Source organism: Temnothorax americanus, unplaced genomic scaffold, assembly GCF_048541705.1.
Source record: "Temnothorax americanus isolate GAGA-0224 unplaced genomic scaffold, ASM4854170v1 Scaffold1, whole genome shotgun sequence".
Classification (NCBI taxonomy): Eukaryota; Metazoa; Arthropoda; class Insecta; order Hymenoptera; family Formicidae; genus Temnothorax; species Temnothorax americanus.
This window is the reverse complement of record NW_027509230.1, coordinates 9,997,683-10,015,166: the sequence shown is the minus strand read 5'-3', so window position 1 is coordinate 10,015,166 and position 17,484 is coordinate 9,997,683. Positions and strand designations below refer to the sequence as shown.

At 36.6% G+C, this 17,484-nt stretch overlaps 2 protein-coding genes and 1 long non-coding RNA gene across 9 annotated transcripts in view; 1 reads left to right on the top strand and 2 right to left on the bottom strand.

Moving 5' to 3' along the window:
• LOC143904254 (dystrophin, isoforms A/C/F/G/H) overlaps positions 1-17,484 on the top strand; it is a 483,734-nt gene that overhangs the window by 3,158 nt on the left and 463,092 nt on the right. For all 6 annotated transcript variants that reach the window (XM_077418912.1, XM_077419080.1, XM_077418996.1 and 3 more), the window contains exons 3-4: positions 16,681-16,742; positions 16,987-17,079. In XM_077418912.1, coding sequence (XP_077275038.1) covers positions 16,681-16,742; positions 16,987-17,079 — 155 coding nt within the window. The remainder of the gene's footprint in view (positions 1-16,680; positions 16,743-16,986; positions 17,080-17,484) is intronic.
• The window catches only part of Nop10 (Nop10 ribonucleoprotein), a 43,589-nt gene that overhangs the window by 6,132 nt on the left and 19,973 nt on the right, over positions 1-17,484 (bottom strand). The gene's annotated exons all lie outside the window — the stretch shown is intronic.
• LOC143905769 (uncharacterized) lies at positions 7,148-7,713 on the bottom strand. Its single transcript, XR_013259321.1, has 3 exons — positions 7,575-7,713; positions 7,393-7,498; positions 7,148-7,265 (listed from the first exon to the last, which is right to left on the bottom strand). It is a non-coding gene; the product is annotated as an uncharacterized LOC143905769 (long non-coding RNA).

Genomic DNA, 17,484 nt, shown 5'->3' with positions numbered 1-17,484 from the left:
ATTCTATTAATAAAGTTAAATAATATTTAGAAAATATCAGAGGCTCCTTTTTCCCGAGTAGTATTGTGCTCAACTCGCAAATGTAAAAAAGAAAATATAGTAGATTTGCTACAATCTATAAGGATTCATGTCACGGCTAGACGTATACCACTAGTATTTTATTCTATTCATTATGCAAAGTCGTGACACCGCGCGCATGTCGTTTATATGATTATAAATAGAGATGATCGGCACGATCACGTTTTCGCGTCGCGTTTTACTCCGTTTTCTCCTTTCAGCGTAACATCTTTTTATAGATGATCACCATTGTCTTTTACGGCCGTAGTTCCTCCGTCGATGGATTACCCTGCCCGTGCTCCCATTCGCTCGTCTTATTAAATTTACTTCGAAACGCGTAAATATAACGTAGAATATAACAGGGATGTTACGGATAACGTAGACGGTGATAATGAGGCAATTTCGTTCTGTGTGCTCAACTGCGTTGGCAAATAAATCTAGCGATTGCACTTGGCAGCGGATGTCCTGAAGCGATGAAGCGTATACACATACGAGAGAAGATTATGTTTATCATTCCTTATCTACTTATAACTCTATTTCTTGAAAGTTTGAAATACGATGTAAACCGCTATAATCCGCGATACAGGAAATTAAAAAAATATAGAAAGGAGGATCCGTCGGAAAACGCGCATTACGTATAATATGATAGGATCTAGTCAAATATTAACGACAGACGCGCTTTGTGTACATTTTAACAAGACAGTTAATGTCAAATACCAAGAAGGTATTTGATGCGTCGGCGCTAACTTCTGCAGAGATCACCCGCAGGGTCGAAATCTGGGATACCGCGCAGTGTCGCGACGGGCTGCGTCCCATGAGGTCGTTCCGAGTTGTATGGAAAGTTCGATGCGCTCTTATTATAGAAGTTCCCCGACTCCGTAGCCGCACTAGATTATCTGCGGGCCGCTACTCTCCAACGACAAGTGTTCTTGACGGAAACAAGTGAAACTGACATTTATTCAGAATGTGAATTTTTGGGTTAAATAGCACTTGCAAAAGTATAAACTTTATTGTGATAGAAAGAATTCGCGTTGATGGAATATAGACTCCGAGTTTACCTTTCATTAGCAATTGAACAGAAGAATTTGATATCCCTTTGCGTTGCAAAGCCAGCGATCTTTATTGTATGATCATTTTCTCGTGCCGAGTGCACCGTTATACAATTCTTCTTGGTTTTGTGTATTTTTCTTATTGTAAGTTGGTTGTTTTATTCGTGGAAACTTTCTTCAATATCATCAATTCTATTAGAGGCGCGTAAATTATGATTATATACAATATATATATGCGTAATAATATGACAATATACACTAACGATAAAAGCGTAAAGAAGAAATTGGAATATATTACGTATTACCAAATCAATAACGACGATATGCAATATATAAAGGCACTTTTTTAATCTCGATTAAATAGACGATTATATCTCTCGTAATTACCAGTCTGACTCTGGCCGTTTTAAATCACAATGCACGGATGTAATCAATGTGCGGTCGTTTATATCGAGATGATAAACACGTGTGTGTGTGTGCGTGTAGCACTCATTTAATTATAGTTATAAAAAGAATATTACATAGTCTTCTATATTACTGTATGTTTCAAATTATTTATTCAGAGAATGAAAAAGTTGATCAAGTTGTGAAATAGCAGCTACTTTACGTAAAATTAGTTATGCAATATTTAATTGCAATTTAATATATTTCGTACGTTTTTTTGTATCATATAATTTATTATGTTTATGTTATTTTAATTACACGATATTTTTTGCTCCAGGCAGATGTACGTTCTATTACTAACCTCACTGATAGCAAATCATTTATTTTATGCTAATTCTTACGTTAATAAATTCGTGTTAACGATTCGCGCTACATCAAAATTTGCTGATATGCAATGCAAATGACAATGAAAAAAGGCACACTGTTGGAATAATAAGAACAATTAGAGATTGTGGTGAAATACATATCTCTTCGCGAACTTTGCACAAATCTATGTGAAGCTAAATTAATACACAGAATGGATGATGATATATGTAAGTATAATGATCAATGACCTCTCGATTAGCACATTTTTATATTGCACGTTTTTTTATTGTGTATGTGATTTTTAATACACTAATTTTGGCGTGAAAGTCCAATTTTCAATATAATTTTGTACTTATATCTAATGTTCGCACCCTTTTGTTGTTCGAGGCAATGTCGAAAAATAATTTTTGTTTCTATTTTAATATTATCAGTGTGTTGCCCCTAACATAATAATCACTTTTCATTTGTAAATGATCGCAAATACACGAAAAGTATAATGTTCACGAATTTTATTCGTTGATCGTCCCATACGTATTTAGAAGAATATATGTATAATATTATCATAACCCCAGACAGCACACATGTCCAAAAGCGGGACATAAGACGTCTATAAAAGACACCTTTTAGACGTCTAAAGAAAAAGATGGCTAAAAAAACGTTTAAAAGACATCTAAAAAACGTCTTATGTCCCGATTTTGGACATTGTGCTGTCTGGAAAGTTACGTTACATATTTTACTTCTACGCTTTTAAAACCGCAAATTTAATTTAATTCTTAAATAACTTGTGTGGCGCGCGTAATAATATTATCTACCTTCTGCGATCAGGAGTAGTTGAGGGGCTAAAAGAAATACAATAAAAAGTAAAATCACTAACAAATATGACATTTTATCTAAATTTTATAGTTTTAGTAAGACGTGTACAAGTATTAAAAACGGGAAACAGAAGCGCTTTGTTGCGGAGCGAAATTGCGGCAAAATTTACATCAGCTTTCTTTATTTACGCGCGTTAGTGCCTTAAGTTTATTTAAAATGCACGGCGATGTTGCAGCGAAAACGCTAGAAAAGATAACCGTGGTATTGTTTTCATATTGAGGAACCATTGTTCTAAGTAGTCTAAGTATTTCTTGGTCAACGAAATGTTTACTTTCTCCCGTCGGAAGTGATATGCTTCTGACGTAATGAAACTGTAAATCCCTTGTGCGTTAGAAAAAAATAAACGTTTTTACGTAAGAGTGTTTTCGATGAAAACGTTATTGACTGTAGATGAAAAATATAAAAACACTCTTTTTCAGTGTTGCTAAAATCTTGTTTAAATAACAGCGAAAGTCGCTTCAAAAACACATTTATATATCAACTTAAATATAAGTTGTATTTCGAGATTTAAAAATTGTCTAAAGTCTATTTTAATTATTTATTTATAATAAGAGATGTTATTAGGAACAAGGGCAACTTTTTTATTGTAGTACATTATTTTAGTGCAACTATTGTGAAATACCATGTTCATGATTGATTACGTACATCGAGAGCAACTAAGACAATAATTAATCACGATTAATGTTATCGTGAAATAAACGAATAAAAAGAACGCGTCATATATATCGCAGAATGAATACGTGTCGCAGATGAAAAAGAAGACACAGTTTCGGAGAATTGCGGTAATTTTCTTGCTCTCATGCGACGTCGCGTTAAGTTCTAATACTACTATAAGTTTGGAAACAGTGAGAGGCTATTTCCCAAAATTGTGCGAGTGGACGAGCAGACAGAGATATTCGACGATGAATGGCGGCCAAGGTAATTGTCCGTTATCACCGTTATCGTAACTTTTCTGCTATCAGGTTTTGCTAGTAATTCGGCTACTACCCTGTTGTTAGAGGATCGATTTTTCCGACATCCATTAATCGTTATTAGCTAAGCGCACTACCATATTTTATCATTTATCACGCAATTTTTCGTTAGTAATTTTAAGTCAAGATGTAATTGAAAATATTCATTTCTATAAGGTTATAGTATAATTATATTGATTGTTGGATAGGGAAATGCATCGATGTAACTTACAATGATATAAATATTTCAGCAATTAAAACCTAAAATTGAATATAACTCAATTTTATTACAACGCGATTGAAGAGTAAAAAAAATTAAACAACTGCTGAGCTGTTCACCTTTAATCTATTAAAATTTCTTAATCCTTAGTGTATACAGGTTTTCCCTGCTTGTAGAACGTTCCTATATCTTTCGTAAGCCGAAAGGGCGTAGAGGAAGAAGCAATTATCATTATAATTTATATGGGGAAAAATTTCTTTCGTAAAAACGAAAAGTCTCTTTGAATTTCTTTCGATTGATGAAAACAGAGGTACTAATGTAGGTCTTTCGTAAAAACGAAGTGGCATAAAGCGGGGGAAACTTTTGAAAAGGCTTGCTACGATTTAATACGAGGGATACCCGTATTAAATCGTAGCGAGAGATCTTTAGTTAAATTTTTCAGTTAAATCAAAATAGATTAAACAAAAATATTTGAGCAATAAAATATTAGATATGCGTAAGATTTATGAATCGAAAGCTTTAAAACGCGGACAGAGAAATATTGTTGAAACAGCTGATGGTTTTGCTTCAAGTATAGCCCATAATACTAATTGGCATTACCGTAAACAGATTCTAGATATGAAATTAATTAGATTCATTCCATCAGCAACGCGTGAACCCAGGCGTGCGACCATGCGTATGGGTGGTGCAAAATGTGTACGAGTTTCGCTCTGTCAATATAACGAAGATTATAATTTCTAATTTCGCGCGCGACGTTGATCTGATCTCGATAATTTTCGTTAAAAATAGTTCAAAATTGAAAACAGATATCGGAAAATCTCACGGATCATGGGAAGAAACGATTTACATCGGTTTTGAATCTTTTATCACAAGAGGTATATGCACTATAGAATCGATATATTCGTATAAAATCTTTCAGCGAACTTTTCATAAAAAACCGCATTAAAGTTTCACTAAAATAAAATTTTGTGACACATATGGAGTTCCACGATAGATAATTAATTCTATAATTTTTTTCAGGTCGTCAACGTTTATATCGTTATACTGTCTATACATTTTACACGAGAATTATCGGTAGTCTACACACGTGTATACGAATCGTGTCTTCGGGTCATGCAACCGATTGTAGATTTGAGTTTCGTTTGGCGGGTTTTAGGTGAGCCCAGGACGCATCCTATACCTGTTTCGTCGCAGTATATACAGCATACTTCCTTCGGTTTCTGAATCCCTGCTTACCTGGTGATACGCTGGGCCTTACGGCCTTACGGCCCAGCGAAGCAAGGCCCAGCGACACCCGATTCCCCGACCGGGGATCAATCAAAGTCCCCTCACCTTGAACGTGCGGTCTATTCTGTTCTGTATTTACGAAGAATGGCATATTATAAGTGTCTTTGAAACGTGCCGCGAAAGATGTATGGACGTAATTATACGTGGAATAGAAATAATGAAAATAATTAAAGAACCTCAGTTTATATAGAGAGTGTGAATAATGCAATTTATGATGATATTCGCGATCATTATAGATCCTTATTATACATAATACACTTCTGGAAAATGTACTTCCTTTGCATTCTATTATCCTGTGATACGCTATTCCATGATTGTAATATTTTATTACTTTCAATCCTGCAGACTGATATTATCTAGATCTATAAAGCTACGATCCTCAGCATATATATATCAATTGAAGCTTATTTTTAATTTAAAAGTACACGCTACATGAAACGCGTCTGTGTCCTCGTTTTTCCCTCGTAAGTCTCAAGGATTATAAAATCTTTATTATTTTTATTTTCTCGTACGATATTATTCGAGGGGGCCCACACGGGCGTGCCTGACGGCGAAAGGGGGGAATTCTCGCGATTGGAGCGAGAAGGAGCGCGATACGTAGCGCGGCGGGCCGGACCGGGCCAGGCGATGTGCACGGCGCGGCATGTGGTCAGTGGTGAGACTTGGCGAGGGAAGTTGGGCCTTAACGAGTCGTCAGTTCCGAGGTTGCCAGTTCGCTCGCGTGGCTCGGCCGGCGTGCGCCGCGTTGCGTTTAGGCAACAGGCAGTCGTCGTCCGTCGATTGACGTTAGCTCGCGAGAGAGGGATACGCGTTCGTATCTCTGCCGGCGTCTCCCGCTCCTTTTTCCTGCGCGATTCGTCGGCGTCGCGTTGCTCCGCCGCGCGAATCGCGACGGTAGTGCGGACCTCTAAGATCGCGCACGCACGATCGGGATGTCACCAAGTGTTTCGTTGCGCGGCCTCCGGCTACGACGGTCGTGAAGGCTCCAAACGGATCGTCGTCTCGCTCGCTCGCGAGAGAAAGAGAGAGAGAGAGAAAGCTGAGGAGTTGATGCGTGCGACGGCGGCGAGTGCGTCAGTGCGCCAGTGGTGTGCGTGAGTGCGTGTCCGGTGTGCGCGGTGTGTGCCTCTTGACTTGTCGGAATTCGGAATCAACAAGTGGCGTAGCATCCTCGTGTGGGCGCGTGCGCGTGCGCGAACGGCCGATTCTAACCTCGGCGCGGATCGGCGGCGCCGCGGCGACTCCTCTCCTCCGCGCGTGCGCGCGCGCGCGCTCGCGATCCGATCGACGGCGTCGCGGCGCATCTGAGTGCGTCGCCGGGGACCGATGCCATTGCCTCGTGTCCCACCTGGATATTAACATATCAACGTCGTCTGCGACCCGGTGGCTGCGTCCGAATATCTCGAGATGGAAGTCGTCTATATAGGTGCGTGCGAGCGCGCGCGTGGTACGTTTACACACGCACGTAACGTGGGTATGACGTACGTATAGGCGTGTGGGCACGCCTCGCGGAGGGTTCGCGCAATGAGAAATTTCTTTCTCTGTCCCGCACGTGGCCACCTTGCGCGCGTGTCACTTTGCACCTGGCGAGTCCTCCTCTCCGAGGATCTTTTTCGTTTCGGAGCGCGGCCTTGATCATGAGCGATCTTATATAATGTGTCACCGAAATCGAGTCGTTGAAATAATTGCTCGGGATAATTGATGTGACTGCCGACGATAAATGTGACATCGCGATGTTTCTCGATGACATAATAGATATAGTCGTCAGTGTCGTCACTTTATAGATAGGCAATCTTTGTCTGACCGTCCGAACGGTTCGCAGTTATCGTTTTCAACAATTTTAGAATGAGAAATTAGTCGAGAAATATTTTCCGAATATGTTTACCTGTGTGTCACAATTATTCCGACTGATCCTGTTCGTTCATTAAGCAGCTGTGTCGTCGTTTCTTATATATCGTGTCTTCTCGCATCAGAGTTCTTGTGTACTCCTTATTTACGGTATTTTTTTTTTTTCAATCACGCGATCTCAATCACCCCTCACCTTGTTTTCATCTCGAAATGTATGCGATTACGTTGTTTCTGCGACATACGAGCGATAAATAAAAAATTTAAAGAATCTAAGCGACGAGTCATATCTTCACAGTCTTGTCTCTGAAATCTTATGGCTCTTCATATCATTTTATGTATTTCAAGTCTGCATTCCTACCTCTACACTCAACATTAAATATTCCCACCTTGTTTGGTTTTGGGTGAAATGGATTTCTCCATTTTTTTCTCGTACGAAGATATTTTTGCATACGTTATCTCGTTATCTGAAAGTTAAACGGCTGTATTTTACGCGAGATACACGGTTTTACAAGATTTTCGTTTCTTCTTGCATACTTTTACCTAATTTTTTCGGATGATTTTTATTGCGTCGCGGACTCAACGCGTCTATTGCGTAAACGTGTTGCATCGAAGAAACTGTGCTCAATTGTTTGGTTCACGTTAACGTGCTTTTTTTTTTATTGCGCATACACGTATGTACCGGTTACTTGAATAGTTGCGTGGCACATTTTTCGCGTTGTCACCCGCGGTAAGGCAATGGAATTATCTACGCTCCGAGCATAACTTATCTTATCTTGAAATTATTTGCGCTCGGCGCGCGGGAACTCGGGGGGAAACGCGCGTGCATACGTCAGAATTGAGGATCGGCACACGTGCATGTTAAGAAAGATAACGTGCTTACGAGCGTCGACGCTCGATTTCAGTGCGCACGTGCTATACCGTCTAACATCTATGTGCGTTGCGTACGATGTACGAAAGTCCGTTGGCGATTGGCAAGGCGCGACGAGAATGATCGTAATTGTTTAGCCGCGAATGAAATACCACTCGATATTGAATTAATATTGTTATTGATTTGCACCGAAGATATCAGAACTCTTAAAAATTGTCGCGGTGGCACACATGCGTTATGTCACGTATGTACATGTAATTGAGCCAGTGCACGCGCGATGTTCAATCTTGCCAGATTTGAGTTTCGTGAAATCACGCACTACCGTAAAAAAATACCGCGTACACGCAAAATAATCATGTATCAATACGCTACAATTAGTGCAAACATATTTGGGTGAATGATAAAACAGAACTAATTCAGATTATAATGGTGTGCAGTTGGCGATTACACAATTTTAGAATGCAAATTAAATAATAACGATAACTGGGCAACAAATTGTGTGATTAAGTTGTCATATTATTATAGTTTGTTTAAATTATTGCGGAGTATTTTTACAAGCTACAAAAAGATTTACTTTTAAAAAATATAATCAAGTATTGTTACTAACGGATTGATAATATATAATGTAATTTGTTGTTATGGTTTATACTAATAAATATTTATTACTATCAATAATGATTTTTTTACAAAGAAACTTACGTTTTGCAGGTCCCTATTAAATTGTTATAAAATTCAGATTGTACAAAATAAAACAACATAATTATGTATATAACGAAATTGCAAATATATTCTGGCTTACAAAGAGAATATTTTCAAATTGTTATTCTCTCTAACAGATTAACAAGTTTACTCCAAATTATCTCTTATAATGTAGAATGCTTTATGAGAAAGGATTGACGGTTGCATCGTGAAACTACATCATTGCACGTTGTAACATGTGCTACGAATTTAGGTATATGATCGTATAAATATAAATTCTCTCCTGCAAACCAGGCTAACTGATCGTTATAAATTTAAGTAGCGCGTTAATACTTTCTATTCCATTAAATTTTCCTCGTTTACATTGCACGTTCCGGAACGTTGCTGTATTCGTTGTAGCAGGCCAATGAACCATTACTTAAATATACGGTCAATATATATATATATATATATATATATATATATGTATATATATAGTATTTAGAAAGGTTGTCGTTCTCGACAGTTTGGTAGTATTTGTATTATTATATACATTTAAAAATTACTTACAGAATGTGTGGAGCCACGAAAAAATCACTGCTTTTAGAATAAACTCAATTGAAAGATTTAAATATTATTAATCATCACTATATTGTAACGTAATTATTACAATATCCGGAGTTAATTTGATGTCAATAAATAAATGGCATTATCATTTATATGTAATGAATATAAAAATATGTGAAGGCCTTTTTTAAAAGAATAACAAATAATTGTATATATTAAAAATGAGTTTATAATAAAGTATTCACGCTACGGTGAATTCGATATCCTTCATAATACGTATCGTAATAAAAACACGCAAATTTTTCGAAGTATTAGCCGAAGTAATATAATGAACAGACAGCTGCATCGATTAATCAACGCTTTGCCACTCCCTTCATTTTTTGTTCAATTAAAAACGTATGTATTACATCACAATGTTAACGACGGTACCACCCTGTGTACCAGCCTTATAACCGATTGCGTTATTCTCTCTCTCTTTCTCTCTCTCTCTCTCTCTTTCGATTATTCTCTATTAACTAATATAAGATGATATTGAGAGATCCTATCTCAACGCGAGCGATTTCTGTGAAGTTAACGCACTATTTTCAGAATTTCGATAAATTTTTTTTGTAGAAATATTGTTAGACAATTTCAATTCGAGATACTACAATTACTGGTGTTTCAATCGGCGTTCGATGATCGTCACGTGAGAGACACAGAATGCGCAACTGGTATCCGGACTGTCCGCGTTCCCATGCGGACTCTTGATAATTTCGTTAGCTACCGAGCTCATTGTCATAGTTGAACACTCTCGTGAAGGCACGCACTGGCATTATTCGGTCCCATCAGAACGCTTGACCCGCGAAACCTTTCATAGTGTGGTTAGGGCCAACGACACGCGCGTGCTCCGGCACATTCACAGAGAAGAAGTGTGCCGCACTTGCACAGCCGGCAGTGGTCCGCATTGTCAGCTCGTTTAAACAATTGTTCGCTACCGCGCGGTTGTCTTATTTGCATAGTATACATGCTGCTCCCGGCGTATACGCGCCCAGCTTGGCGCCATCAAGCCGAAGAGATTCAGCCGGAGACACATTTAGCTTTTTATCATCTAATTATTCTAATATATACGGCATATATTCTAATCTATATGGGTTCAGACCAGTCACACAGTGTTCTGCAAAAAAAAGAAAAAACAATAAAATTTTACTGAATAATACTTTATTGAATAAAACAATTCACTCACTGGGGCTAGAAATTATCATAAAGTATTAATTACCACATCAAATCTATTAAAGAAGTAACTTTTGTGTGTGTGTGATATAATGTATGTCTAATTTATCTCTTTATTATGTCTGTGACTTGTACTTTATCAAATTTTAATAATTCGCGATTTTGAAATGATTTCTATAATTATTCGTCTCGCAAAAAAAAACTATTTTTTTAAGTTCGATAAACGGTTTATCGAAAATATATTTATTGGTTAATATTTTGTGCATTAACATTTTCAAACCGTTTTAATGCTAAACCCGATTCTACGTCGCGTTCTTTTAATGTGAATCATGTTCTATATGATGCAGATCGCTTTTAGCGATAACTTATTTAAGTGCGTGAAGAATATTATACGGAGTCTCATAGTCTCTAGTCTCTACTTGGGCTCACATATATGTATAGTGCTAGATACGGTCATCTGATTCTGGATTTTATTCGTCACATATGAAGACCAGCCAGCTTGGGGTGAGGAGAAGCCAGCTGCATGCAGCTAAACGAAAATGCGGGCTGAATTGGCCATGGCATTAGCCGGCGGCGATGAGCGAGTTGCGGCGCGGCGCGGCGTCCCGCGTCCGTTCGATTAGGCCGATTGGTTTTTCGCGTGTAGATTCGCACTTTTCGCATCAGCAACCGGTCGCGAATTATCCCGAAAGCAATGTGCAATCGGTTTTATCGGCTGAATAAGTGATAGGCGCATGCCGAGTTAATTTTTTTATCCTTTTGCTTCTTCTTCTTATTCTAGCTCTTCCCCGCGTTCCTCACTTAACGAAGAGACGAGAAGAAGTGCTTTCGATAATCTCTTTTAAAGGCCCTTCCACAAGAATTAACTGCCCGTGGATTGACGCCTCGGTAATCTTCGGTTATTTTCATTCGCGCGAATTCCAGTGGCAAAAGAGGCACGAGAAACGGCGGATCTAATCGGTTCGTAATTAAGAATGGCCGAATGGCATTAACTTGCGCCAGAAGATATTATCTCGATCGATAGTATGCCGTAAAAAAATGATATAACCTTGGCGAATGATATTCGATCTTACTGCGACAGCGATAGGTATACTGCAAAACCTAGACACCGCGAATGGCGTAATTATTTACGGCAAACATCATTAATAGTGTGAAACATGTGCATAATTATCGTTCAATATTGCATTTTTTTAGAGCATTGCGAAGTATCAATTTTATTATCTGATTTATAATTTGCAAAAACGGTCGCGCGTTAGGATTACATAATCAAATATTTAATGAGTTATTATTAAAAGACAGTGCTTTTGCTAAAGCTGTTGAAAAAAATATAAATCGAAAATTTTGGAAAGTTGTTCAAGCAAATAGTTACAATACTGGCAATAAAAAATTGCTAGAACATCTCATTTTGTATTTTTTTTTCGAATAAATACAATATTTGTTTTTTTCCAAAAATTTTGTTCTTAAGCTTTTATACTCTTTCGTTAAATTCTTTTGAATTGTTTTTTATATAACGATAAAAACTGGTTTTTTTCACAATTGAATGCATTTGAATGCAATATGTATATATTTATTATTCGGTAAAATCAGAATCTTCAGAATCAAATCTAAAATATCTAAAATTTATATATGTATTTGTTAAGCTTTTTGACAAGGGATACAAAAATACATATTTTATTAAACTTTACAAGCTAGAAAATAAATTTATTTGACGAAATGCTATTTAATTTATTATCGTAATCATCGGTCTTATCTTATTTTCATATATTATTTGTGCATATGTGTATATTAATGTTATTTTAATAAAAACTTCTTTTTGCTATTGCAAGTTTAAAGCGCGCAGTTCTCAATGATACAAATTTTATTTATTTAGAATAACTTAATAGCAGAACCCGAATACCGCAGAAAATCGTTTATCCGTTTTTTTTTTTATTTTAACGTGTCGACTATTGATGTGCTCGATTTTTTTCTGTCGCTCAGAAGAGGAGAGGACGCGTAGGCTAAGTTTAGCGGTATAATAGTTTCACGTGGTTCTGTTTTCTCAACAAAGTGTTATCGATATGTGGTTCGTTCAACCCTCACGATCGTTGATTACATGCGAACGCAGCTTTCAGTCGATCAACGATTCGTAATGAACGGTTATCGCATTAAATCTGCAGTACATTTATCTGGATTGATTTATCTGGATAGTAAAATTTTCAATAAAATTGTATATTTTTTCAATGACAATTTCTGGAGATTTTAACTTTTGTTTTGTAAATTTGACAGTTTATACTAATTTTTGGACGGAAAAAAATTAATTCAAGTTTCTGTGACGTTTAAAAAATACCACAATTGCTATAATTACGAATTATTAACACGATTATAGTAATCAATAACATAATTTAAACTTAAAAATTAAATAAACTGTGAATATATAAAATTTAGGAGAATAACATCTTGATATGGAAGAATATAGTTAAAGATAATAATAATGAAAAATGCATCGAATAAAATGTATATAATCCATTAAACAAATTTAATTTAAAGATTAAATATTTCCAATCAATAGATTCCAAATACTTATGCATGGTTGAATGTGAAATATACAAATGCACACTTTTGAATCATATATCGATGCGTTAGTGCTGTAATCGTGCTTTATATAACTATAAACATTCTTGATTATTGTAGCTTTTCATAGAAAGTCCAGAGGAAATGACAATAAATTAATTAGAATTTTTCGAAAACAATAAATTAAAAAACGTTAAAAGATGCTAAATTTTTCGGTACCGTCTTTTCATTTCTACATAATTAATTAATGATGATATAGTGTATAAGATATATAAATGAAGAGAGAATAATATGATGACAAACGTATTTCTGAAAACTTTAGAAATTATTACAGCATTAAAATATAAAATTAAAAATTATCGATGTAAAATCGGAATTGTGCAAAGCTGTTATAACACATAGTGTTAAAATATAACTTTCTGAGAACGGTGCGTATAGTTTGAATACTTTGAGCTACACATACGTGTGCTAATTTATAGTAAGACGAAGTATTTACAGACACACAAGTCCTCTGTTTGCTTAATGGCGGTATGTTACTGTTTATACTATGCTTTGAAAGAAAACGAGCGGATGTGCATACCTAAACAGAGTCGTTCTTAGACTAAGTCGGAGTTTAACAAATATTTTCTGAACAGTTTGACACAAAATATATTCTATTTTAATATTATAATCGCAATAATTTGTATATGTGTGTATATCTGATTTCAGAAAGAAAAAAGTGCAATCTTGAATTTATAAATAAATAAATGGATTAGATATTTTTCTTCACGTGTAAAAAACAAAAAAATCCTAACATGCACGTTTGGCATATTTCAGTTCTAATATTGTTTTTAACATTTACTATATAAATTTAGTTAGGTATACCTCATGTACGGTTGATATCTAAGAATAGAAGATAATTAAGATTAAGAAGATAATTCACAAAATATGAAGCGTCCAATACCGTCATGGATATAGTTTGCTATAAAATTTGGCTCATTAGCATATTTATCCTTTCAAAATCAGTTACATCTCAATCTTAACGATTATTTAAGATTTTTGTCAGGCAAATTATCCACATTAGATGTTGATACATGCGTCAGAACTGTTTTTTCATGTCTCTGATATAATGAGAAATCGTTATATGTGCGCGATTCAGACTTTTTAGTATGGCGCGATAAGATCCTTTGACAGAAGATGTACGACGTTCGGAGAAAGAAACCGCCGGATCGTACGCAAGAACTCGTTGCACCATATTCGGAAGCGCCGTATTTTCGCAGGACTGGACGAAGATATCTCACCGCCCCGGAACAGAACCGCAATTTTTTTATGTTTATTAATCTCAGCATGCTGTTCGACGGTTATCAATAATCGTTGCTATTATTTAAGATTTAAATAAAACATTGATTGGCATATTTTCATTAATTTCTATATGCGTTGGTAACTTCTATTATATACGTATGGAAATATATTAAAGCATTATATATGGCAATTTTTGCTAATCTTTTGGAGTTAATTGATTATAACACCGACGAGCGTTAACAGATAATTCGGTTTTTCTTCTTTATCTGATTAATTTATAATAGTAACTTATTCGAATAATATAATATGATAATAAAAATATAATATGATTGCGTGTGTGTTATTATAATGCGATGATAAATTAAAAAAATTATGTTACCCCTCTTCTGTCTTCTGGATCGATAATCCCATTATTCTTAATGACGGTATTTCCCTAATGACTCTGAGCTTTCGTGAGGTAAGCCAAGGTAAGCTCGAAGGCGACCGACTTCCGCACGAGACAGATTGTCTTTGCGTGCGTTGATCTCACGACTTACTTTACTTTTAAGTACATGATCACCATTTGCGATTTCTTCCCGTCTGCACGTTTACTCACGTGAACTACGTTTCCTGAGAGACAAGTATGTCCATTCATTCATTCATCGGTAATGTCTGTTGGTTAGCGTGTTTTCCTTAAGGCTCGTTAAAGTGCGCTATCGACTATGGATGACTTCCAGATTCCAAACGAGGAGTCGATCTTCTGGACCGCACCGAACGGTGTCTTGCATTCATTGCCAGAAAGAAAGTTCTCTCCGCGTTTGGAAATCGATCACATAAAATTTTCTTCTTAAAAAAATGTTCTTAAAAATATTTATTACATTTTTTGCACCACTATCCATCAGAGGAAATACGACAGAATGTATACCGAGACTTTTTGTTCGGGTATACTTGTATGACAAGTGATGATAAACAAACAGGATTTTAAAATTACCATTGACAAGATCCTCTCTTGCGTTGCGAGGTGGTTATACAAGTTCTTTCTGCGTGGCGTTAATTTAATATGCAGCGATGCAAGTGCCACGTGTCGCTCGTCTAAATATAATTCTCCAAACGTGTCAGAACTATGCTGGAAGGATATACATATATTTCGCGAAACGTGCGGGAGTAATAATTCTCTCCACATCATATAAACATTCCAAAATGCTTGAAAGCTGACATCACCGATCTTTCTATTTTTATCGGCGCGGGCGTGCCGACGCTCGTAGCTTCCTTATAGCCGGTTGCATCACGACGCATGAAATCAGCATGCGATCAATTCGCCACCGTGCAGACGATGATGACGACGAGCATTCGGTCGATGCGGCATGCGGCATACCGTCTTGTGTACTTAGCAATCCGATAAAATGAACAGGTACTTATAGTATTCGCGGCTTGCTGCTCGGTCGACCTAAATTTCGAGTTTACTGCTTCAGTCACCGAGGTCAACTAGTGTCAACGCGATAGATGATGATGAGCCGCCGTTGCTGCGTCGGCAATAATTTTACGAGCGAGTAAAACCGCTAGCGGATCAACGACTGTTGCGTATCCACTTAACGTATTATAAATTGCGAAAGTATTATAAGTATTTTGTTCATATAGACCGCGTAACGAATAATTGAGGATCCCCGAGACAAAGTGACATTCGCGCGAAATCTTTCCTTCGCCGAGATAAATTTTGCCCGGAATACAGATAAATCACATTGTGGAATAAATATGTTTATTTTAGTTATCAAAAAAGTCATACGTCTCAGTTTGACTCTGAATCATGGTTTAGCGATTATATTTCTCAGTATACGATAAGAGAAATATTTCACGAATAAGTAACCATAAACTTTATTAATTATTGACGATGTAAATGTATGATTAAATTGCAAGCAAAGAAAGATACAGATTATACACGCGGAATAAGCATTCATTAATCACACGTATATAATGTCAGATTGTAAAGGTATATATTGTTGATATGAATAAGTAAGCATACATTATTCATTATTCGTTAATTTGTTAATTTGATTATCGCGATTGGATTATCTAATCTGTTTGTTTAATTCATACCTACATGTTTGCATACAAAACGTGAAAATCTAAGAATTAGTTCTTTGATTTCTACCGATTGTAATATTAAAAAATTATCGGTTTATTAAAAGACATTTTTGGGAAAATTTTAGGAAAATGTTAATTAAGTATTACTTAATTAAGTAATACTTAATTAACATTTTCCTAAAATTATATACTTAATAAGTATGTACACTCGAGAGCTCGTACGTTTATTATCAATTTATCGGGTTATAATATTAAATATTATATTAAATACGAGTCTAAATAACATGGAGATACATTTAACTTCTATAATTTTATATTAATATTGAATATTACGTAATGAAGTATTTCTGTATTTCTTTTAGAATATTTTAAAGATTTGCTAAATTTCCCCCAAAAGTTTATTAATTATAATGAGTGATAATAATATTGCAGATGAGCGAGAAGACGTGCAAAAGAAGACGTTCGCCAAATGGATAAATTCGCAGCTTCTCAAGGTAAAGGATCTTCTTCGGTCCAATTACCATTCGTCTGTTATTATACACACATCATTTATTCGCGGGGCTGTACCGCGTGCACGGTACGCGAGATTGCGAGAGGAGTTTCGCTCTTAAATCTCTCCATGCGTGGAGGAACGTAATAAGCATCTACTTGTTACCGCGATATAATAGCTCGTCGAGGGCAGCTTCCAGCGATGAAAAAACCGCGAGACGGATGTTTAATCTGTCTTACTTTCCGTAGAATCAACACGATCCGATCAGCGATCTGTTCATCGACTTACGAGATGGAAATCGCTTGCTGTCACTCCTGGAAGTGCTCACTTCTAAGACTTATGTAAGTATGCCGCGTGCCTATCTGTATGTGCACACCATGATAATCGCCTAGCGTGCGGTTTAGCGGCAATCCGTGATTTCGCGCGAGTTTTTCCACGTCGGCGATAGACTGTCGAAAGCGTTCTTAGGCTCTTAGATCGCGCGAAGGTGATCGTTAGAACATCTCTCTTGGCCGACGGCACTTCCTAATAAAATTATTCCTCATGCATACCGCGTTCGCCGTGGCGAATTGCGAGCAGGTGCGCGTGCGTCGGGGATATTTGCATAAGAGTGCACGATTACGAATGCGCGGTAGGCGTAAGAATGTTCCATTGCCCCTACACAGGTGTTGGCTTTTATCGTTGAAATTTATTTTGCACAATGGCTCGTATAGAATTAGTAGCTTTTATGTTAAAACAAGTCAAGC